Source organism: Columba livia, chromosome 1 (genome assembly GCF_036013475.1).
Source record: "Columba livia isolate bColLiv1 breed racing homer chromosome 1, bColLiv1.pat.W.v2, whole genome shotgun sequence".
NCBI lineage: Eukaryota > Metazoa > Chordata > Aves > Columbiformes > Columbidae > Columba > Columba livia.
This window is the reverse complement of record NC_088602.1, coordinates 187,746,321-187,770,936: the sequence shown is the minus strand read 5'-3', so window position 1 is coordinate 187,770,936 and position 24,616 is coordinate 187,746,321. Positions and strand designations below refer to the sequence as shown.

Genomic DNA, 24,616 nt, shown 5'->3' with positions numbered 1-24,616 from the left:
CCAACCATCCAACCAACCATCTCCAATCATAACTGTTATCACTTCTCCGTAATATATGTGCCAGCATCCTCTGGAGAGTGCCCTGTGAAGCCAGCTTTCATTGGCCTAAACAATTCAGATCTTTGTTCTGCCTTTGACCCACCCAGTTGTACTAGATGCCCTGATAGAAGCTAGGCAGCTAGCAGGGACATCTCCTGGGTAACACTTTGCTCTCCTATCAGGTTTTAAGCAGCTGATCCTTACCACTCGTAGGCTCATGCTTACAATCCCACAGCTCATCCTTTTCCTCTTGCTGTCTTTGTTAACGACACTACAACATGACCACAGTGACACAAAAAAAGTGTCACTATAGTGCCATAAAACGTGCTGCAACTTCTTGAGTAATGAGGGTGCTTCCTTTACCACCAAACAGTATAAACATCTGTGGTTTTGTCATCTCACTGGTTGACACTCTTGATTACATCATCTCATTCAAAGTCTGGAAATTGCTACGGTGACAAGGAGTTTTTTGTAATCTAAAAGTGTTTGTAGTGAAGTGTTTCTGTTTGGGAAATTAGGTTCTAGTTTACTCTGGAAACAAACAAAAAAAATTAATCTTGTGTGTCTGCCAGCATTTTGTTATTTGAGCATTTTCCCAGACGGGCACTCTGACTGACTTCTCACATGGAAAGAAAAAATAAAAAAGAGGTGTTGGGCAGTTTAACTTTCTGTGTAGTCAAAAGTGTTCTACTTGAAACTATTTTTTCTACTTTCAGAGGCAATTGGTGAAATATAAGTGATAAGCAGGCTAGTTTTCTCAAATATGAGATCTTTTGTTTCTGTTTTTTGTCTTATTTTGAGTAATTAGCAATATCTCTTTGCATTTTTGTGATCGGAGTAAATAGAAGAAAAATCACTTCTTAGATGTGACAGCACTAAAGAAGCAGCGGAGTAGGAAGAGCAAATGAATACACTCATTTGTGTTGAATCTTCCTAATATTATGCTGCTTATTAATGGAAAAACATTTTCTTTATTATTTCCTTTGCAGATATTTGTATGCTCTAGGACAGAAAGTTTGGAAGCGGTGGAAAAAACGCTACTTTGTTCTTGTTCAGGTTAGTAATCTGCAATGAAATTTCATTAAAAAGTACTCTTGGACTGTCAAATTATCTTACGTGTGATTTCTGAAGCCATTAGTAAATCGGTATCTTAAGGCAACATATGCAGTGATGTTAACATGAGATTAATAGAATAGGTATAGAAAAGTAGATTTTGAGTGGCCAAAACTGAGAAATTAGTGACTTTCGTGAGTCTTTGGAAAAATAATTATTTTCTGTTTGTGCATATCTTCAGATTGCTGTTGCAAATTTGATGTTACAATCTGAATCAGTTCAGAGAACACTGTTCTTTTGTGTTCTTTGTTTTGCTGACAGAAAACTGTTAAATTGTGAATCTCCATAAACATCATGCAAAGGATGAAGCCTGTTAACGAGGCTCTTTTAAGAATGAAGGCTTCTAAAACTACTTTACAGAAAGCCTGATTCCTTTCTGTACTGCTCTGTCAGTCACACGAGCCTGGTCTCCTTCTACCCCTAAATGCTGGAAATTGTAAGGATGTAAAAAAAAAAAAAAAAAAAAAAAGAAAAAATCCTGAACAAGGTCTTTAGTAAAGTTAAAAGAGGAGAGTATTTGCATATTATTCTTGCTAAGCTCGATGTCAATACAGTGTTCTCTCCCTGGCCTCTGTGGGAATTGTCTTGCATATTGATAATCAGTGAGTAATGGTTATGAGGTTGAACAGGATCTTCTGGGAAGTCTACTGAATTCATTTGGGTTATGATTTTACCAAGGTCCTCTATGAAGAGACTTTTTGTGGCTTTATTAAGATCCGTAAAGGTTGGGAAGATCTCTATATAGGGAAGCTGCAAGGCATGTATGTGAAGGGAAAATAAAGTTACAAGGGAATTAAAAAAAAAGCTAGGTGCTCCCTTGTCCTTCATGCTTTTATTTAATAATCCTCCTACTTTACATTCCCCATTTCACAAAAAACAAAGACTTTGTTCTCCCCCTCTGAGTGACAGGTGTCATCTGTGTTTTAAAGTGCACACCTAAGAGCCACACAGTCTTTCTGTGTGAGTGATATGGAGCCACCTGGGAGACAGGTTTATTCCAGCCAAGTTAATTTTAACTATCTTCTGTTTTCTATGCTGAAATTGAAATACTGGAGGAGAATATTACAGGAATTTTCCAACTGTGATGGGATTTAGATATCTATTTCATTTTGAAGCAGCCATCAACTCAATAAGGTTATATAAAAAATACTGTGTTAAATCAATATCTGCTATCCAGACAGCTCTGCCTTGTTTATGTAGTCCAGCCGTGATATATACATTGACAATAAGCTGAAGTCAATACGTGTGAAATAAGCATTTGGTAATGAATATCAGTCTGTTGTACTGATATGTTATTGATGTATTGATAAGTGTTCCTCTATAGATTAGCATTTAGCTTACAATAGTAAAATATTAAGGCCATGAAATGCAGTTTTAAGACAAAGGCTATCAGTATGATTTACACATGCTTTGGAAATTTAACTCAGGTGTGAAATTAGATGAATAATGTTGACTTTTCAGGAGCATGATGTGAGTAATATACATCTTCGTTACTGCTGCACATATTAGAACTTGTTAGTGGTTTGTGAAAGAACAGCTCAATGTTGTAGGAAGGTTACAGAGTCTGGAAATTTTAACCTCTTCATTATATTTGCTTTTCTTCCTTTTACAGTCCAGTCACTTCTCTAAAAGGTTATTCATTTCAAACTAGGAAAAGACAGGGACATAACATGTTAGGTAAAAAGCCTCAGCTGGACATGCTGTGTTTCACTTCATTTACTGTCTGAAAATATCTTCCTCCAGTAATCTGAATACAGTTTCACTTCTGTCATTTTAATTTCATCTGTTCTATTATTTGAAAAGTCAGTGATTTGGTTCATGGTTAATTTTTTTTCTAATCGCCCCAGCTATGCAGGCTCTTGCCGCTGAAGTCCTGAAGTTGGCTGCCTGGTGATGCCCCGTAGCAGGGGCCACAGTCAGCCTCCAGGTTTGCAGTAAAGCTTCCTCCCAACACGCTCAACACAGGGTCCCCCTGCCCCATGGGGACATCCCTTAGTGACACTTTTCATAAGTCATGTCCACATTTCTGAGCGTATCTGTCTGTCGTGCGTGCACAAATTGTTTGTTTTCCTCTTCATTAAAAAGTAGGTAGAAGAGCTGCTTGTCAGTGTTCAGACCTGTGTAAAATTATGAAATTCAGGTAAATGCAGTTATAGGAAAAGGGTTCCCTTTTCTCCTGTTAAGCATCACTATCTAAGAAGGTGGATTAATTCTGTTTTTCATCTGAGAATGTGTTCCACCTAATCCTGACGTTTGAGTACTCATTATTCCACTACCTACAGATCCATTAACTACTAAAAATACACTTATACCCCGTCACAGATCTATATTAAAAAGTGGCATTAACGATTGTGCTGGTGGTTCTTTCTGTAGTGACTGATAGAAGCCACTGATAATGATAAGGAAAAGGGTTTAAGAGATTGTAAATGTAAACCAACAAGGCAAGTTCCACATTATTTTGTTATGATTGTTTTTTTCCCCCAAGCAAAGTTTTCTGGAGTTTTTCTGTTTCTTTGGTGAAGAGACTTTAAAATGTCTCATTTTCAACAAAAAGATGAAGTGCAAGACTGATTTTGGCAAGAAAATGTTTTAATAAGTTGTCTGTTTAAATAAGAGAATGCCTTTGAAATATATTTGATTGAAAGTAAAATCTGCAGCATTATAATCTCTGTCTTGTTTTAGGGGTAAGGTTAAAAATTAACAAAGACACATAGGTCAGCCTGTCCACAAGCTGTTTCAAAACCATAGAGTGGCAGAAGAAATCTGAAAAAGCTGAACATTCTATGCATTTCCAGAATTAGTGTCTGTTAGCTTCCTTTTTGATGGCTGAGTTTGTCTGTATGGTTTGTGTTTATTTGTATTTCTCTCTCTCTCCTTGACACAGTCCATTTAGGTGAATGTACTAAATTTTATATAGAAAGCTGACACTCATTTTCAGTTGCCTGACAGCATCTCTCAGATTCTTATATCCAATAAAACTGCTTTCACTTTACTAATGTATTAGTTAAACTGGAATACCTGTTTAATTTTTCTCACCTGTAGACTTCAGCTGTGGTTCTGAAGACATCAGTTCAGCATTTGAGGCCTGATGGTAATTTTGCAGAGAGTGTGACACTTGTTCCTTTTGCTCGTATATGCCGTGGCAGGGCATGTTCAGTTGCCATACATTGCAGACACATAGCACAGCATAATCCTTTTTTTTTAAAAAAAAAGGCTTAAAATTATCAAACATTTTTAGAGCATCATCCAGATAAAAATCACACCTTCTATCCTTATTTTCCAAAAATATAAATCTTTTCCAGAGGCTCAAAAATCTTTCATCAATAGCAGTCGAAGTCACTTGACAGCCAGGTAGAGTGGTGTGCAGGTACAGCACCAGCAAATATATGAATGAAGCTCAAATCAGCTCTCAAAATTTTACTTCAAGAAGGATCATTCCTGAAGTTGTAGCCAGAGCAATAGGTCTAGGTAACAGTTACCTGAGCAGTCAGCAACTGAGATAAAGATGGTCCATTGTCTATTAGACAAGCTCCTTGCCTGTCCTTAGATCCTTGCATAATTTTACAGATCTTAGAAATGATATCATAGTTCAAAACAAGTCAGTGGGACAGGTATCCTTCAGTCCTTGAAGACGGGAGTTTCAGAGGCCCATGTAAATTCAGTTCCCTTAAGTTTCAAGTCTTCAACAGTCACAAACTCTTTCTCCTGGTCACCTTTTATAGTCTTTCCAGCTCTTCATTTAAAGCTGGGAACATCTCAGTTTCAGTGCTTGCGTTTCCTCTCCCAGCTGTTACATTCTTTTCTCCATCTTTCCAGTCGCTTTTTCCTCAGCTCTCCTTATCGCTTTCTATTCTGTCTCTGGAGTCTCAAACCATGTGATGACAGATTCTCTTCTCATTGTTTTATTATTTTTTTAATAATGGTACTTGATGCTTGGCCTACACAGTACAGAGTCCACTGAGCCATGCAAACTGCTGATAGGTGTGAACACGGGGGCAAAAGATGACAAACTGGATGACAAAATCAAACTGAAGGTTCCGGTACTTAACATCTTTAACTAGAATTGGCCAGATTATTTGTTTGTCTTTCCAACTGCATGATAATTGTGGCACTCCTTATGCAAACAGTACTTTTGGGGTTTTTTTAATCCAGCTTCTTGGAATACAGGACTTTTTTTCTCACACAGTATTCTGAGCAGTTTGGTCAGTACCATAGTACCAAGTATTTCCTTACCGGAACCTAATTTGCTTCCTTTCAGTTTTTCATAAAACAACAGCAAAAAATACGTTGTATTTCAGGAAACTGCAGAGCGATGTGTTTATGGTTTGGTTTGGTTCATTTTTTTTTCTATCCTTTTGGCACGAAGGGGAAAAAGCATGAAGTTTTACATTGTAAATATTTCTAGAAAAAAAATGGGCTTTATATCTTCAGCACAAGTGAAAGCTAATTTACACAGTGGTATGTGTGTTCTGGAATGGAATTCAGCAATTAAGAAGTGCTTTCTTATTCAGGTTAGCCAATATACATTTGCAATGTGCAGTTACAGAGAAAAGAAATCTGAGCCTCAGGAACTGATGCAACTCGAAGGATACACTGTGGATTATACAGCTCCTCACACAGGTACTTTTCATGATTTTGAAGTATATTTGTGTAAAACAGCTAATTCAATTTTTTCATTTTGAACTAGCAGCAAATAAACCCAAGGTTCTTTTTTCCAGCACCTGAAGGTTTTGCAGTTATTACACTAGGATTTTCTAGCATGAAAAATCATGCTTTTAGAAAGAAGCTGCTTGTAAGAAGAATGAACAACAAACTTACAATAGGGTTGCCTGAAACATTGTAGGAATGCATATGATACAAGGAGAACATCATGAATTGTAGTCAGTCTTTCCCTTTGTCTCTATTTTTGGTGGTGGAGTCATGTCAGTGTACTGTGAAGTATATTCATAAATTAGTTAAAAAGAAGGTGAATGATCACAGTCCTTGCTAAAGACAAATTACTCTGAGTAATCAAAAATAAATTTGAATATATCTGAAAAACCTACACAAGTTAGTAATTAAATGGCAGAGGGAAATCAAAGTTACACATGTAGAGAAAGACAATTCTGCTCCAGCTATGCAGCGGAGGAAGTGGAGGATTATGGATTTAAGAGACCTCTAAGGTACTGAATGAAGAATGATCTTCAGAAATGTTGGCTCAGTGCCTGGAATAATTGAGAAGGTGAATAATGCTCAGAAGGTGTTTGGAAAGCCAAAACAATGTTGTCACAAAAAAATCCCCTGCACAGCCATGTTGACTGTTGTGTGCTATTCTGGTTATGCGCTCTCAGAACAAAACAATGGAATGAGAAAGAAGTACAAAGGAAGGAGCAGCAACACTGATAAGAGGTATGGAGACATAAAGTTGATGGGAACTTCCAGCTAAGAAAATGATGCCTAGAAGGGAGGGTATGTTAGAAGAATGTAAAACAGCATGTGACACAGAGAACATGAATAAGAAATCAATTGGAATTTAATTGGAAATGGAATTATGGAAGTATTTTATCCTGCAATTTCTGTGTTCATTCTGCTTATATGTTACTTCCATGTGTTATCATATGATATTATGTTTATAGATTTTAATCTTTTTTGTAGGTCATAAATATCTATAAAATGTTTTAACACCCCCTCACACACACACAGAGGAAAACCCATAATGTAAATAACATCAGAAACAACTTTTATTTATTAAGATTACCTTCCTCTTTCCTGCTCCAGGTCTTCAGGGTGGTCGAATGTTTTTCAATGCTGTTAAAGAAGGTGATACCGTGATATTTGCCAGTGATGATGAGCAGGACAGAATACTCTGGGTTCAAGCAATGTACAGAGCCACAGGTCAATCATATAAGCCTGTTCCTGCAAGTCAGGCTCAGAAGATGAATCCAAAAGGAGGAAATGTCAACACAGATACATCCCCACTTTGTAAGTTGGCTTTCTCTTTCTTTTTCAGCTTTGGTTTTGGTTTTAGTTGGTAAAATATTGAAGCAGCTCCCTCAATGAAGTTTAATTAAGCAGAGCTCCTTCACTAAGAAAATGTGCCTAGCAATTTGTTGTTAGCCAGAAGCTCTTTAACTCAGATTATTATTACCAGCCAGGGACATCCTGACTTGCAGGTCATTACTTTTGTTATAATCCATGAAAATACAACAATTAGCTTCATATTCATTACAGTTGACCTACATATTGCCATGGAGATGGTGTTTGGTTTACATTATATGTGTCAGTAGCAAGCCAGCATAGTGATGAATAGAAAGAGATCGATCTATTCTCAGAATTTTGTAGATTTATCACACATTGTATGTATTAATTATCTAAAAATTACAATGCAGACAGTACATTGTGAGCAGAAAGGCACTAGATGAACTGCTGGATTTTTGCACCATATAAAACATTTTTTCTTTTAAATCTGTTATAAGTTTTCCTCATCTTTCTCTGAAGAAAATATTTTTCCAAAGAAAATCAAGACAGGTAGTATATATTAGCTGTATTTTGAAATTTTCTTATATATAATCTTCGAAAGTATTCTGTCATGTAGGTACCTGCACATGTGTAGATTATGTTTGTTTGTTTCAGGGGCTAAGGGGAGGAAATTTTCTATCCAAGTGCAATCTATCTATCTAGTGCAATCCAAGGATTTCTGTAATAGCCATCAAATGTTTACAATGTAATTGGACTGTATACAATAATCCGTCTTTATCATATATCTGTATATGCAGAATGATAGAGGGGAGACACGTTTAGACTCAGCTTGGTTTTATGTTTGAAGTCTGTAGCAGGTTGACCCAAACCCATTATCCTCCATCAGTCTTGCCATCACCCAGTCTCATGGACTTCCATTCATCCTGTAATCTTTCAACATTGTGCTGTTAGAAGACAGGAAATTGTGCTTGTTGATCTCAGTAGTACATATATAAAATCCTGACTGAGCTGTCAAGAACATTGAAAAAAACATCGTTTATGTCACAAAAGCACTGACATCTGTTGAATTTTTAATCTGAGACAACTGTAAAGGCTGAACTAACTGTGCATCATGGGGGGTGTTACAGTAAATTATTTTGCAGAATGTGAGTAACACTGCCAAAGCAAAGGTGGGGACTGGGAGTTCACCGAGTTCCTCTTCTAATGTTTCTTCTTCATGTTCATCAGTTAGAAAGCACAAAATAGGTGACCATAGTCAGACAGGAATTGCTCTTCTTCTTGGATGCAGAACTTACATGGAAGTAAAAGCAACTAGAAAACACTGACTACAGGGCAGGGAATGTTATAGAAACAAAGAGGTACAAAGAGCAATTGCAAGTTTAGATATACTGAAAGTATGTTTTCTGAGAGAAAATTACTAATAGTGGTAAAGAATTGAAAAACAAGATTGATGTATCTTGGTATCATCTTAGGCAGTTAGGGTGATTAAAGTTCAAGCACAGTTGAAGACATTTCCAAATGAAACATCCATCTGATGAAAAGAGCATCACGGAGGAAGCTTCTGTGGACATTTCAATTATCTGAGTGGATCAGCCAGTGTTGTGTAATTGGGAAGTGCAGGCAATTTGCCAAGTGAAGAAATGCTTTGAGATTAGTCATGAAAATATAACATTAATATTTTCTGTCTGTTTGGATATGCCAATGATAAGTGCTATAAAATTTCTCTCCCTATCACAGTTTAATGGTATGGGAATAAATTACTAATTTCATATTTCTTTTAAATGGTATTCATATCACTCTCAGTCTCTGAACTGGCTACATCAGAGGCTCTGTGGGAAAACCAGAATATGATTAATATTAAGCTACTGGTGTCATAGTACACATACACAGGTAATACCAGTGCTTAACCTTAGGTGGCATTGCTCAGTTTAGGAATAATTAGTAAGGTTCTTGTCAAGCAGTTGTTTTAAAATAGTTCTGAGAGGATTTTATCTGTAATTTTTCATTTCACAAAGTTTTCTCAGCAGGTTTGGCATCCTTTTATCCATCATATGCTTTGCCACATGGAAGAGTGGAGCAACTCCACCCTGCTGGCATGTTCCCCCATTCCCCTGCATGTCCCATTCCTGCTTGCCTCCAGCTACCCCCATTTCCCTTTTAGAAAGAAAAGTTTAACACTGGGCTCCACCACCTTAGGCAGTCAGTAAATTACCTTTATGCTCTCTCTCATGCTACTCAGAAACATGCAAAAACTAATTAGTATCCTCTTCAAATCTATCCTTTGGCGAAACACCAGCAGTCCACCAGTGTGCTGTCCCCAACCTGACGGTCTGGCCATATGGGCCAGCTGCTGTCTCATATCTACCACTTTCTCTCCATCTGCTATTTCCTTGTCTGATATTTAAATAATAAGGTTCTCAAGATACATCTGGCCTCTGTCTCTAAGCATGTAGCACTTTGGAGTCCTGGTCAATGACCAGGACTAGAAATGTTCTCGATGTCACTATCTATATGGAGTGGCACTTGAAGGAATGTAATGCATGTCTTGCCACTGTCTTTTGCAAAAAAAGCATGTGCACCTTCATCTTCATCCAACCAGTTCCAGCCTCTTCTGTATCAGAGTCATAGTTCTTACCCTACTACTCTCAGCGTTTAAATCTTTTTAATCCCTACAATACTAGATTTCTTGTCTCTATTTGCTCTTCTATCCTGCCTGCCTGAGTTAGTTCAAATTGCTTCCACAGTGCTTAAACTCCTGCAGGGATGTCACTGAGCTACAAAAAAGAGGAGGTCACCACTTTGCAAGGCCAGTTCTTGTAGTTCACCCTAGCACAGAGTAAACGCTACAGAAAATGTGTCTTTGCTTCTGGTCTGGAATGGGGCAGAGATGATGCCTTGTGATTTTGTTATCACTAGGAACCACTCGAGCATGTGGGGGCATAAACATGGAATTCTTGGTAGTTTTAATTCTCTCAGGATGTGATGATTTAGCTTTAGCAGCTGGACTAAAATTGGAAGTTTCTTGCAAGATGGTAAAAGGCTTATTCAGGTTGCTATTCTGCCAAAATGGATATCCTTATGTAAAAGGACACCATAAGAATTTGCTAAAACTCCTGCAATAGCTTTTATAAGTTTTCAGTATGTTTTTACAATACGTATGTTTGTCCTACCTTGATTAAAGAAAAAAAAAGATAGTTTTTTTGCTAAATATGCAACCTGAAACAGTGTAGCATGGCAATAGCAGCCAAAAAACAATGAGTTAATGAGTTTGAGTTAGGGGCAACTTGAAAGCAGGACAACAAATTCCATTAAGAAGGGAAGAAAATCAGTTGTGAAAAGCAGAAGTATTAGTGTTTCAAAGTTCTCCCTAAATGCCTTCCTAATATTTACCAAGATTGAGGAAGTGTAGAGAGTAAAATGGATTTGTGGTTTTTTCTCACTGTGTATCACAGTGTGGCACTATCTCTGTCTTTTGGATTTGCATGTAGCTTGAAAAAACTCATTTGTGTAGGAGTTTGAAAAATACAATCACTCTAACAGCTTTTAAAGTAGGGTGTTAAATAATTTTTAAATCATAGCCATTATTAATACCTCATAATCTTTGATGAAGTTCTTGCATTTAAAAAAAAAATCCATTTTGTTTCAAAAAGATTTTCCAGTTATCTTTTATGTATATCATAACAGTAAAATAAAATGTGATGTATTACACTCGATCTATTTTTCTATTATTTCCTGCTTGCCTACAGCTGGCAAAGGTAAGTTTTTAATTGTTTTTCTGTTGCTTGAATATGTTTGGTAACAGATCTTCTGTTACTATTTGACAATGTTATCTGTACTATTTAATTCACTTAAAAAGACGTTAATCAGTCATGGATCCTTCTGTAGAATGAAATCTAGCAACTATTTATATTTTTAAATAAACGGTTTTTGCTTATTTTGCCAAATTATGTATAAGCATATTCTGCTTTCACAAGCTGCATTTTATTCAATAGGTCACCCTACACATTCTGATCATCTGTATGATTGTATCAGAATATTGAATCTGTTTCATTTGCAATATCCAGTCTCCTGATTTCAAAATACTTAGTTACTTGTCAGTACTTACACATATTTTCTTTGTAAAAAGGGTAGTCTGTTCTATTTCTCTGGTTAACCAGAGAAAAAAATCAAGCCAGTTAATATAAGAAAGACTCCGCTGTGTTTAATTGGTACATGAGATCAATGGTAGAAATACATATTACTCCTTCTTCTTTTCTGTCATCTGTCTTATTGTAAATAATGGTTCAATAAATCAGATATCAATATAAGAAGGAAAACTTAGAAGTAATGTAGAAACCAGTCACACATTAAACATATTTGATTTGGAAAACTTCTATCTGTGTGTGGATCATTTTGGAAACTATAGATAACTTCACATTGTAGTTTAGTACTTTCAGCAGTATAGTTGTGTTCATGTAAGTTATCTTTTAATTCATGTGTTTAAATGTATGTAAATTGCACTAATTAAGAGAGAGCATTTCATGTACCTATGTCAAGAATGTGAGCTAAGTTTGTCTTTAATGATAGGCTAGTCTAATGCTCATGGAAATATTGTTAGCCTGTGTAATCACATATGCTACTGATCCTTAAATCATTAAAAAAATATACTGCTGTTTCTCAGGGATGATGGTCTCATACCTTACACCATCGATGTATTGTCATACTGTTTATTTGCTACATCCACCTTGGTGAAATCTGTCACATGGATGTGACTCTTGCTTTGACAATGCAAAGCCAAGTGATATGAATTAGTTTCTGCATCTTTCCAGGATGTGATGCTGCAGATCCTTCAGCTTGAATTAAATAATTCTCCCATCCACAAATACAGCTGAAAGTTGGACTTGACATGGATCAATATGATCTGGGGCTAAATTTCTAAATGTGACTGATTATGTTAGCATCATGCCCACAGATCAATATTGAGTTTTATTATGAACCTGACTCTATAATTGGGTTTAATCAATAAACTTTTGTCTCCTTTTCTTTAGAAATTTTAGGTTTGTACTATGCAGGTTTTCAAAATTGCATTTAGGATACACTTAGATCTATACTTTTCTAGTAATGAATATAAAAAGACCTAGGTTTGAATTTAAAGGAACAAAGAGCCAAGACCCTATTGAAAGGGGAAGTCAATTTTTAAGTTGATAGGACTGTTCACCCCAGTACAGTCTATAGAATCCAAGACAGCTAATGTGCTAATACATAACTAGTCCTTTTGGGCACTGTAAGGCTTTTTCTGTCCATACTTGGTAGATAATTCACATTGAGGACTTGGACAAAACATAGCATTAATGAAAGCAATCACCAGAGCTTCTCTTTTGATAAACCCGCGGGGTTTAAAGGCGTTGAAAGATGCAATCTGTGAAGAACAATAAATTTGGGCCTTTGATTGAAGTGCCATTTGGGATGGTATGTTTTCTCCATGTATTTACACAAAAATGCTGCTCCCTTTTTCACTACTCTTTGCTGGAAGGTTGAAGGAGCTCTTTGCCATTACTACATTAAGGTTCGTCTCATTAAAAGCTGAGTACAAAAAGAAGGCTGGAAATGACCTAGCTCAAGCCAGTGTGTTCATTTCTGCTCCAGTTTGCCATTTGAGAAGTAGGCTTCAAGCCATGATGAATATTTCTATGAGTGGTACTTTGATCTGCAGTAAAGATGCTCTTTCTTATCTGAAGAAATAAATGCATAAACCTTTTCTTTTTTTTTTTTTTTTGCAATGGAGGGAAGGATATTTATTTGGTTATTCTGCTAAAATTAGAAAGAGAGCCACACAAAACCTGGAAATTACAGAATACTTCTTCTTTCATACTCATAACATTGTTTTGTAAATTGTAACATTTAAAGAGCTCCACTAGAAAACCGTGCTTTGAGAATTACTTTAGTGCACTATGTTTTATTTTCCAGTAGCTTTTCTAAATTTTGTTTAATCTGTCAGTGGGTAGCAACTTAATTTTTTTCACTGTTACTCTCCATATATTGGTATGATAGAAAAATAATTCAGTAATGTTATTTTCAGATTAAAAATCAAAATTCTGTAATAAGTCACCCACAATCATCTACTTATGTGACTTATTTGAGATACTTGCAAGGCATTTTATATGTTGAGACTTATATACCATCTGTACGCTTGTGTTTGTAAATCTGCACACGCATTCACACATATTGCTCTGCACGTTTTTCCTTTATATGAACAGATACAGACCGTGGTCAGAAACATGGCATGGATGAGTTTATTTCTGCTAATCCCTGCAAATTTGACCATGCTTCCCTCTTTAGACTGCTTCAAAGGCAGACCTTGGACCACAGGTTGAATGACTCCTATTCTTGTTTGGTGAGTACTGGCTGGAAGACAGATATAAAGAAGTGAGAAATAGTTGTTACAAAGTAGTTCTTTCTTCCTAGTTCATTCAATAGCTGCAGTTGTAGTTGTAATAAGTGGTCCAATCGATTGATTTCAAATTTGAAAATTATACACTTGCAAGCTGCTGCTGTGCCACTCAATAGAAAGCAAAGAGATCCAAACTGTCTCTGATTTTATCAGCTGAAATTTATCATGCCCTCTATGGAAGTCTGAATAAAAACAGAAGGTTTTGATAATGGTAAGAGCTCCTGTGGTAGGATTTACTGACACCTGTACAGGCATTTTAAGGTACAAATAGAGTCACCTCGTGTCAGACATTTTCACCTGTCTTGTAACTCTCCATTCCACTGTGGCGTGAAGAAGGAAAAATACCAAAAGAAAGGAAGCAGAACGACAGGTATTTTAGATATATGGGCATATATGCATTATCTGAACTGCAAAAAACAAATGGGAGTTTAATTATTAAACAAGTAAGGTATTATCTCTGTATCAAAATGAATGTTTTTCAGATTCAAAGGCAGCTATAAAAGATAAGATATTGGTATAACATGCTTCTGTGTTTGTAGCTACAGTTTCTCTTTCCTGCATAACTCTTTTTGTTCTATGCATTATGGGGCTAGGAGTTGAAAATGGGGCCGCTTCTGGTTTTGTTTTCAGTAGGGAAAATCAAACAATCTTGTGGAAGTCCATCAGATTACACGCACTTGTCAAGCAGGTTTGTGTGGGTCAGACCTCATTACTTCCTGAGGCTTTATTTTTCACCTGGTGTCATGTCTGAAATAGTGATCTCTCACTAAGCTCCTAAAATGCCTCATAGCACATAATTTTTTCACTTTACCATCCCAACATCAGCAAAAAAGGATAACTTCTTTAACTTGTGTTTTTCCATTGATCTGACTAGTCATGTAATACAAAGATGATGATGGGGGTTCAGGTTTGTCTGCAAGTGTAAAAAAAATTATTTGATGACAGTTGCCACCATTTAAAAATACTACTAGATAAGTATGTGTAGAAAAAGTTAAAGGACTCATTTTCTGTCTGTGGGTTGCACACTGAATCAAAGAAGAGGCCCGAAGGTACATCTGTACAAAGTAATTGGCACTCAAAGAGAAAATGGTTGGCTTTCTAACAGTGCATTGGGGTCAAAATCTTTTTTTATAATAATAATATAGTAAGACACTTAATATAACCTTGAAATCAGGAACTTTTACAAGAGGTTAGGTGAAATACACAGTGCTATAGCAACCATAAAGCAGAAGCATTTCTCATTGTTGTTTTTAAAATTGAGCTTTTAATGAGTGGAATGGGAGATCATTTTTGTTACATTGCATATTTAACTATATTTTTAAATTTAAAAAAAAAAATGGGAATATAGAGGTAGCAATAAGAATATGTGAACATAGAAGTATGATTTTTTTTCCTGAACAGCTCATTTCCTATCATTTTTAGAAAAAATGCATCTCTTTATTTCAATAAATATAGAGTAACCCCACATACAACTTGTAAAAAAATTTTTTAAGAAGTATAAGAATTAATATTAAACATAGTTCTGTATTAAATTACTATATTGCCTAAACTTCCTTAATTTTACATTCTTCTCTGTATTGATGAGCTTCTTTTTATTGTTGTTATTGTTGCAATTATACAATAAAAAATACGCAGTTATCTAATACTCCGTAGCATATCTATGTTTTGTATTTGTGAAACTTATACATGGTATGAAGTTGAACAAGTGCACAGAAGGCACATATTTATATGAAAGTGACTGCACTAAAACAGATCTCTTGCAGAGACTAAAGTTAAAGTAATTACTTCTTTAAAAATGCATATTCTTGTCACAATTTTCTTCAATGACAACATACAGAAATTTCGATAATTATTTCCTTTTGCACATACAGCATTTTGTTCTGTTTTCCACAAAAATGTGAGAGAGATCAGTGACAATGGCTACCTATTGACAGAATATCAGTCACAATAGCCACTGTTTAGTAGGGATAGGATACATATTATTGCAGAAGTTCTGTTAAAATCCTATTTCTTTCTTCTTTCAATGAAATATCATGTTTTCTAGCAAACACTGTGTAAACTACATGAGCCATTGCAACATGACTGGATATTAGTTTAAAATACTGAGTACTGTTCTGGGTGCTGTAATAAAAGTGTGTGTTCTCTTGAAACAGCTGAAGCTCGTTAAAGGCAGTGAAACTGTCTTCACAGAAATGAAATGGGAGCAAATAAATTTATGAAATGACTTTGAGGTGCTCTTGTTTGCAAATAATATGTTAAATTCAAAAACTGGGGAAGAATATAAAATTTAAATTCCTGTCTCATGCAAGTCTTTTGGTAAAGTTAAAACACAGTTTATTTAAATCTGATCTGAATATATTTTCAAGTATTGTTTAATAGTATTTTGGCTGCTATTTTGTATAAATATTAAACATCTGAGCTTGCAGAAGTATTCACAAGCAACAGGGAAATATTGGTCTTCAGCTGCTAAACTGACGTTACAAATTCATGACTTTCAGAATAATTTTGCTTATCCAAGTTATTTGTATATTTGAGTTCAGGTGTTCCTCAATCTCTCTTAACCGTTTGGCAGGGATAATGAGAGGGAAATATTAATATCACCACAATGAAGAAAAAAGCAAATAAAAATGCATATTTAGAACAGCTATGCAGTTAGCTGTGGTTTTCCGAGGCTTATGTTTTTCTCCCTGCTGCTTTATGGAGGCTAACTATACTATCTTTTTTCATATTGGGAGGCAAAGCAACAAAGGGTCTTCTGTTTTACCTTTCTACATCAAGATTTGATTAGTATTTTTACACTCTGGATTCACCTAAGAAGTGTTTTTGTGCTGGGAAGGGCTGTTTGCTTTGTTCATGTCTGTGTCAGGATTATGCCATTCTGGTCTCAGCAAGACTCTGAGTGAGGCCTCAGTATGCCCCAGAATATCTAATCATTATTTAAGGTCAAATCGTACTTGTCTTATTCAGGTGGCTTTTAACAAGCTATGTAGCTTTGTATCTCTTTAGTAGTATAAGTTGTTAAAAAGTTCTTAAAAGTGCATCCATGTTACATAAGAAGTAGGGGGAAGAGTCAAATTGTGGTTCTCTCACATTAAGGGGAATAAACCATTCAGAAACTGTGTTTTAACTGCCCGTGTTAATGTCCCTCACCATTACTGACATTCTGTTGTAGCTTGCAATTCATTACTTCAACAAAATTTTGAAGTGTTACTTTATTTTATACTAGGTTTTGGTATAATTTAATCTGTAATAGATTTTGGATGTATTAGGATGCTTTTGTAAACCATAAATTTTGTGGTAGTGGTAACTCAAACTGCAAATAGTTTGCTGACATTGACTCCTTTCAGCAAGAGGCTGTTGTTGGGTGGAGCTTCCAGTGCAATCAGCATTAGTCAAATATAAATCATACTACTATGAACAGTTTACGTAACACAAATAAAAATGTATGTTTCTATTCTTCATGTGATTTAAAAGCTGTGAGTGGAAAAAGAAATCTCAAACTGTTGTGGGTTTTTTTGCCTTTCTCTTTCAGGGTTGGTTTAGCCCAGGTCAGGTCTTCGTATTAGACGAATATTGTGCTCGCTATGGAGTGAGGGGCTGTCACCGCCATCTTTGCTATCTCAGTGAGCTGATTGAACACTCAGAAAATGGTTCTGTCATTGATCCAACCTTGCTCCACTACAGTTTTGCATTTTGTGCTTCTCATGTTCATGGTAACAGGTAATTTAACAGTATATTTTTAAATTCACAGCCTTAAGATGAAGCAAAAGTATTTATTATCTCTTGCATTCACCCAGTAAGGAACTTGCAAACAACAGAATCAGTTCATTAAAGTTTCTTCCAGGCTATTGGGAGTTCTATACAGATTACCATAAAAAAAAAAAATCTCCTTTCAGTTTGTACTGTCTTAATGCAGTGTGTTTTCTTGGACATTGAATAGACAGGCCGATTCAAGGCTAAAGGATATCATCCTGTTAAAAAGGTAGTCTCCTGCATTCTGCATTTGTGATGCGTCAGTGAATGGTGTTTCCAGTGAACATTTTGAACAATTTTGCAGTTCAAGGGAAGCTTTGACTCCATTTCTGCAGTCTGTAGCTTGGCAACTAATCATACTATACTGAGTTCTTCTGCCTGTGCTACCACAGGGACGAAAATCATATGTTGGGAATGTAGTGTGAACCCCAGCCAGGAAAAGCTAGGGCATTTCTGTGATTCTTTCCATTATAGGGGTAGGCTGCTTCAGGGCTGTTGGTCGCCGTGATGCTCTTGGATGATGTCCTCTTTCCACTTGCAAGACTTGGAAAAAATTAAGTTGTTGCTTTGCTGTGGTAAGCATGTTTTTTGAAAGGAGATTTTGCTTCATCTACATCTTATTCCAAATTCTGAGGGAACTAGTTCTGCTGTTGAACAGCAGGTATTGGAGATAGGATCATTGGATAGTTCAGATTCGAGGTGACCTCAAGAGGTCCCTAGACCAACCTCTTGCTCAAAGCAAGGTCAGTTTTGAGGTCAGACCAGGTTGCTCTGGGCTTCATCCAGTCAGGTCTTAACTCAGTTTGAGCCTGTCTTATTTCAGTGTAGTTATATCTGTTGTCTCTTGTGAACCTCCCAGTGGCAGCTGGGGGTCTGGCATGCAGTCCCCCTAGACACCACTTGCTCCTCAGAGCAAATGCTTTGGCCTCTGACTATCGCTGTGGCCATTCACTGAACTTGCTCCAGTTTATTGATGTCTTCCTAGAGTGAAGAGTGGGTCAGGCAGTCTATCACATCATAGGACAACATGCATTTATACCCTACTGTACACACTAGATTAGTAGAATGATGTAGGAAATACGTTTGAAAAGTTAAAAAATAATAGGAGAAAACCCAGTAGATCTTCTCCTCTCAAGTGACTCGCAGTCCCAAGGGTGGTTACTGTGACGCTGTCAGTAAATCCCCAAAACTGAATCATGGTAGGGATCAGGAGAGAGGTTGCCTTGAAACCAGTCAGTCACAGAGGCCATTTTACTGTCCTCAATCCAGTGAAGAAAGGACAATCCTAAAAAAGGATATTGTTTCCTTCATTGGCTCAGACAGAGTCTCAGCTGTGAGAACAGGAGCTGGGCATTTGTGACCTGGGTGATTTGGTAATGGGAGATTAACATTGTGTAGTCCTTAATATCCAAAATTAATGTGGTTTTGAATGTGCCTGAAATACTGTCAAGAATCTTAATGTTCATACTGGTAAGTTAGGAGATTTTCTGGCTTTTTCTTGGTAACCTATTCTCTGTAAAAGCATGCTGCTTTTGTCAGTTCCTGAAGAAGCCGACACATTCGTATTTCGTATTGAGTGTAAGCCTTTGTTGTTTCTAGCCTTTTTATTACTGGTTTCAACCTAACAAGACATATATACGGTGATAATTGCTCAAACTTATTTCAAGAATTCAAAAGAAAGGTAGATACATTTCTTTTTATTTCATAATTTAAGTGAAGGACAACAGTGTGTGCAGTGCATGAAAATATCTCAGGGAGCACATCATTTACACAGTGGTAAGCACTCTGTTTGTATTCTGTCTATTCCTTCTGTACAGATATTCTCTGAATAGCATTATGAGTGTTTTAGGAATAAAAGAAGTGTTGAACAGAGAGGGTCTGACTAGAACTGAGATTGTAAAAAGGAAGAAAAAGAAACATGAAGAAAGAAGAAAAGTAAGTCAAGGACAGAAGCAGACACACTGAGGATGACAGACGCACATACACACATAATACATCCACTCATTCATCTGCTGCAGCACTAAAAAAATAGTAAAAGGAAAAAGGAATTTCACAGACAATGCACGACAGGCCAAAGTTCTAGGCTGATCCCTGGCATTATACATCTTAGTTTTATAAGTCAGGCTGAGAATTAGGAAGACTACAGAACAAAGACAAAGAGCTTTATACTCTAGGCATGATGTATTCAAGTTAGATTTCACCTTTGCTCCACAGAGGCATCTTAGACCTTCCACTAGCCTGAGAAAGATCATCAGAAATGATCTTGAAGTCAGGCGATGGAGGAGCATGTAGAGATGCAGCCATATCTGTTGTTCAGATCATCAATTTCTTTTAGGTATGAATTTGAGAGTAGCAGGCAATCTAGTGACATCAGTCAAATGATCAGATAAAAGTGTCACTTGCCTTCATTTCTGGTGGTCTGGTGAGGAGAAACTCAAGCACAAATCAGAGCAAATCTACAAAATATACCAGGGCGGTACCAGGACATATGCCAAGCACACCAGTGACTACTTCTGATTTACTAAATAAAACTGGTGAGGAAGCACTCTCATACAATGGACCCCAGCTGTCCATTAGCCACACGCACTCTCTAGGATCCCAGGCATGGTTGTAGGATTGCACGTACTGAATACTACTCCTAGTAAACACGCATACTGGTACCTAATGTGTCTCTTACACCAATGTTGTTGGTTTGGGAACAGAAATATTTGTTCAGGGTCAAACACAATGTGCTGAGTCCTCAACTGATGAATTCAAACCTCATTTGTGCCTTTCCTTTTCTGCTGGGAAGAGTACTGTGACTGGGCTAACAAACTGCTTATGTAGAAAAGGTATTTCTGCTTTTGTCAATGACATTCTTAAGACATACTCTTCCTAAATAGCCAAAAAGCAAAATATTTTAGTAGGAGAATAGCCTTGCTGAGTCTTTAAACAAAAACATATCCTTGTTTCTGAATCAATTGCTACATTTTCCTCCAGTAAATAAAATCAGCTTTTGCTGTGCTTCTGGTGCTATGTAACTTTACAACATCTCCTTTGGCTCCTCTTCACAATGTTTTTCTTCTGAAATGTTCCACTATATGGACTACATGGTCTCCGTCAAAGTCATTAGTTCACAAGTGAACTTTTAACATTGCAGTTATGCATGCGCTTGTGTGTCTCTGGTGGAAGTAAAGTGGGCAGAACAAGGAACTGTAGGATATTCCTGAATGCTGACGTTTCAGTCTAAACAGTCCGGGTAGGAGCTATTGTTTTCGTCCCTGTCACGTTCACTTTTTTTGACTTTTCATGCTGTGACTTCTATTCAGTCCCTCCTGTCTGAAATGGATGCTGGTGGGTATCACATGAAGTGCAAAGTGACTTCTTTCCACCTGCTGAGTTACAGACTGAATTGAAAAATTCAAAATTCAAGCATATTTCCCAGTAATATACATTCTTCTATTCAGAAAGAAAGCTGATTTATGGGAAGTTCATATATGAGAAATTAAGGTGCAAGTAATGCTACAAAAATCGCAGAAGATAAATAGTTTCTTTCAGCCTTCATTTTGAAATCTTCAGTGCGTGTGTGTTTGCACAGAAGAACAGTCAGGGTTCTTCTAAGCCAGTCAGTCATCTGTCTCCAGCACTGACCTGCTTGGAGTAAGAGAAGAGCAAGCATATGCAATATTTCCTCTTAGTGCTCTTTCAGTCTCCCACTCTTTGCAGCTCAGAATATGCCTGTTCAGTAACTTGGAGTGAGTCTCTGCTTCAGGTACTTGTCCATTGCACCCCTGAACCTGTGTAAGCCCTTTGCACCCTCAACACCTTTGGCAGCAAGTTCCACAACTCAGCCTCCTCTTGCTTGAAGAACTCTTGCTTTGAACTTGACTTCTACATGTCTCATTTCATTCTCTGATGCTATTGGAAGAGATGGAGAAGAGACCCAAAAAATCCTTCTCTGTTGTCTCTTTGATATTTAAGATTCAAGGAGTATCAGTGAGCCATACACTGGTTACACTGAATGGATGTTTTCTGCTCATTTCTTATCCTTTTCTGAAAATTCCTAATGTTGATTTGCTTCTTTGACTGCTACTGAACAGGGATTGTTTCATGGAGTTATCCATCATAACATCAAGATCCCTGTCCTGAATAACAACTGATTTGGGGATTGAACTAGATCATCTTTTGAGATCCCTCCCAATCCCTAACATTCTGTGATTCTGTGATTTTCCCTTACATTTATCTACCTTGATCATTATTTGCTATTTTATTGCTATTTGATTTCATAAGGTTCTTCTGGAATTCCACACTATGCCACATAAATATCTTTAGAATTACATTTACTGTCACCTCAGTTCTTATCTGTTTGCCAGGTCATTTATAAATACTGTAAAATAACACAGGTTTCAGCACAGATCCCTGCAGAACTCTACTGATAACTTGCATTCACTGCAGGTACTCACCATTTATTCCTGCTCCCTCTTTTTTCACTGTAAAAGTAAGGACTTTCATTTTTAACTCAGTGGCTGCTTAGTTGCCTTGAAAGCTTTTGGTTAGAGCTTCTGGCAAAAGATTTTTGGAAATCCAGGTACATTGTGTCAGTCAACTAGCACTCATCCACCTGGTTTTGATCCCTTTAGAGAACTTCAAGAAGATCAGAAAATAAAATTTCTCTGCCTTGTGGCTTCAAAGCCATACAGACTTCTTCACAATGGATAATATGTACCCAGTTTTCTTTAATTTTATCCTTAAATATGCTTATATTATAGTTCCTTCTAGTTTTCTGGATGTATGTGAAGCTTACTGGCCTGTAGTTCCCCCTGCCTCCCCTGGAGACAACTTCTGATTTTTAAACTGATCTCACATTCTTCACCTCCCATTCTTCAGGAGGAAGGCAGTTCTTAGTGAGAACTTTCACATAATCACAGATAATTCAGTTCTCGACCAAGCAACTTTGTGCTGTTCATTTTTCTAATTTGTTTCATAAGCTTTTTCTTAGTTGCTTTAATTTTGGACAGATTCTGTGCTGAAAATAAACTTTGGCTATGAACAAAGAAGGGTTCCAGCATAGGAATCATCTGTCACCATTTAATTTCTTTCATAATAAACACCAGTGCAAATAATTCATTTCGTATTTCTGCAATAGCCTTGCCCTCTCTAAGAGCTCCTTTTAGATCCTTGCCATCATTTGGCACTGTAGACTCTCTGATAGGCTTCTTGTTCCTGTTATACTTGAAGGAAATGTCTTAAAGTGAAGTAAATGAACACATAAGAGAGATGAAACTGTGGAAACTTCAGAGTGCTATGCATTCATGTATTTCTTTTCATTTTTCAATGTTTTGTGATAAGAACCATTTATTGCAATTTTACACCTTGTGTCAAGTGATAAAAGAATGTTCAAAGAAATCATACCTTTCAAATCTGGGACAAAGAACTTTGTAAAAAATAAGGAAAATAATACCATTACATTGCTCTGTCTCTTCTAATCATTTTTTGTGGAGCTTCTGAATATATGCTTCCGTATCTTCTGACTGAATTAACTCTAAAGTAAAGTTGTCTGTATCTAGCTGGATTCTTCTTCATTTTATATGTTTCAGAAAAAATATCTAAGAAGATTTAATCTAAAATTCCAGAACTTAAGTCAGTAGTTTCACCGTTTATCCGCACATGGTCACCATGTGACATGAAAGGTTTTGTCCAGTTGATGTCCTCCCAGAAGTGTTATGTTTTTATATGTATAATTTTGTATATTAAAATAATTGAGTAGCATATAGACTTCTTAGATGGTTTTCCCAAGAAACAATCGCTAGCAGGATTCTGTGGAACCTTTCAGTTTTTAAATAGCTGAAAATGTTTCCTCTTTCTACTATGCTTCTAGTTCACTCTCAACCTCACATATTCTGTGTTGTAACGATAGCAGGTGCTAGGTCTTCTTTTACTGTTTTTTATTGTCAATTGGGCCTTCTGCTTTAATCTTAGATCTGTTCCAAGGCTGTCCAACAGCTGGAGGAAGAGCCTGAGATAGCTTACAGTATGGATCTGTAGGGAAGTATTTTACATCAGAAGTTATATTCCATCAGTCTACCAGCATCTTATATTAATTCCCTATCATGTTTGTTAAAGCATCTAAACACTTAACAAGAGTCTTTTGGTTTCATAGTTTTTATCTTTTTTTTTTTTTTTCAGTCCTCTCTAATGAAAATTGTAAGAGTGGATTTCTTATGATCGAAAGGGTGTTTTTATGCAGAAGTCTTTTGTTATCGATCACCATTTGCCAAGAATCACGGAATGAGGAAATATACCTTTTAAGATTGATATGCTCTGTGAGTTTGTGCTTTTAGATAAGAAGCAGTGTTCTCTCAAAACTGAAAAAATTTGTTGATCCTTGGACATTTATATCCCTTTTCTTCAAGTGAATGTAATCTTCCCCTTTTCTGAGGCTTGCTGACAAAGCTGAGAACTTTTTCACTAGATCTTTAAGATCTTGCATCATCGAGTTGATCCTTCGTTTTTGGAAGCTGATCATCTCCAAGGTGTGTGGAGCACAGGTGAAGGTAAACCTTCTTTCATTTAATCTGCATTCTTCTTTTTAAGGAGTTAACTTATGAGCATGACACCCCCAAGCCTCTGATGTGAGGCCTCTCTAAATAGTTGGTTTGGCTTTTTTTAAGTTAATGTTGTTCAATTAACAACAGAGCTTTCTATCTATTAGTGTTGTAAATAGCCACAAGAAAGTCATCAGTAAAGTTCTCCTGAGTTCAAACGTAGAAGCAAAGTTCTTCACTCGGTTGCAGGCATGTTGACCTCACCTTTGGTTTACGGAAGGGTACTGTCCTGTGCTGGAAAGTGCTAATAACTATAATAATGTTATATTAAACTTTATCTTCACTACAGTATTAACAGAGACACATTTTTCAACATGTCAAAACAAATCTGCTTCTGAAAAGCCTCAGAGAAATTGTCAATATAAAATTAATCTCAATTCACACATTATTAAGAAATACTAGAACAAAGTTCTGCCAATTTAAGGTGAGACTTGCCATCTTAGGCAATGGAAAAACAGCTAGTGCTGTTACATACTCTCACCTTCCCTAAACATTATACATTGTTTTTTCATTAATTTCAACTCATTAATGCCTATACATACCCTTATATTTTGGGTAAAATGATATTATATAATACATACTTAGCTTTTCAGTAGAAGGGTAAATAACTGCATAAATATCATTAAAATGAACCTGATTTATCATCTTAATCTGTTTTAGTGGCCTTCAGAATTGGTCTTTTTCGTTCACTTGAGAAAAAGAGGATATGACCTGTAAGCAGATGTAGGATCAGCCTGAG

The 24,616-nt window shown here is 36.5% G+C and overlaps 1 protein-coding gene across 9 annotated transcripts in view; it reads left to right on the top strand.

Moving 5' to 3' along the window:
• CADPS2 (calcium dependent secretion activator 2) overlaps positions 1 to 24,616 on the top strand; it is a 308,892-nt gene that overhangs the window by 190,313 nt on the left and 93,963 nt on the right. For all 9 annotated transcript variants that reach the window (XR_010469580.1, XM_065048851.1, XM_065048850.1 and 6 more), the window contains exons 9-13: positions 1,029 to 1,095; positions 5,664 to 5,772; positions 6,910 to 7,113; positions 13,347 to 13,483; positions 17,073 to 17,260. Coding sequence is in view for 8 of the 9 variants with exons in the window: in XM_065048851.1 (XP_064904923.1) it covers positions 1,029 to 1,095; positions 5,664 to 5,772; positions 6,910 to 7,113; positions 13,347 to 13,483; positions 17,073 to 17,260 (705 nt within the window). In the remaining variant the exon portion in view is untranslated. The remainder of the gene's footprint in view (positions 1 to 1,028; positions 1,096 to 5,663; positions 5,773 to 6,909; positions 7,114 to 13,346; positions 13,484 to 17,072; positions 17,261 to 24,616) is intronic.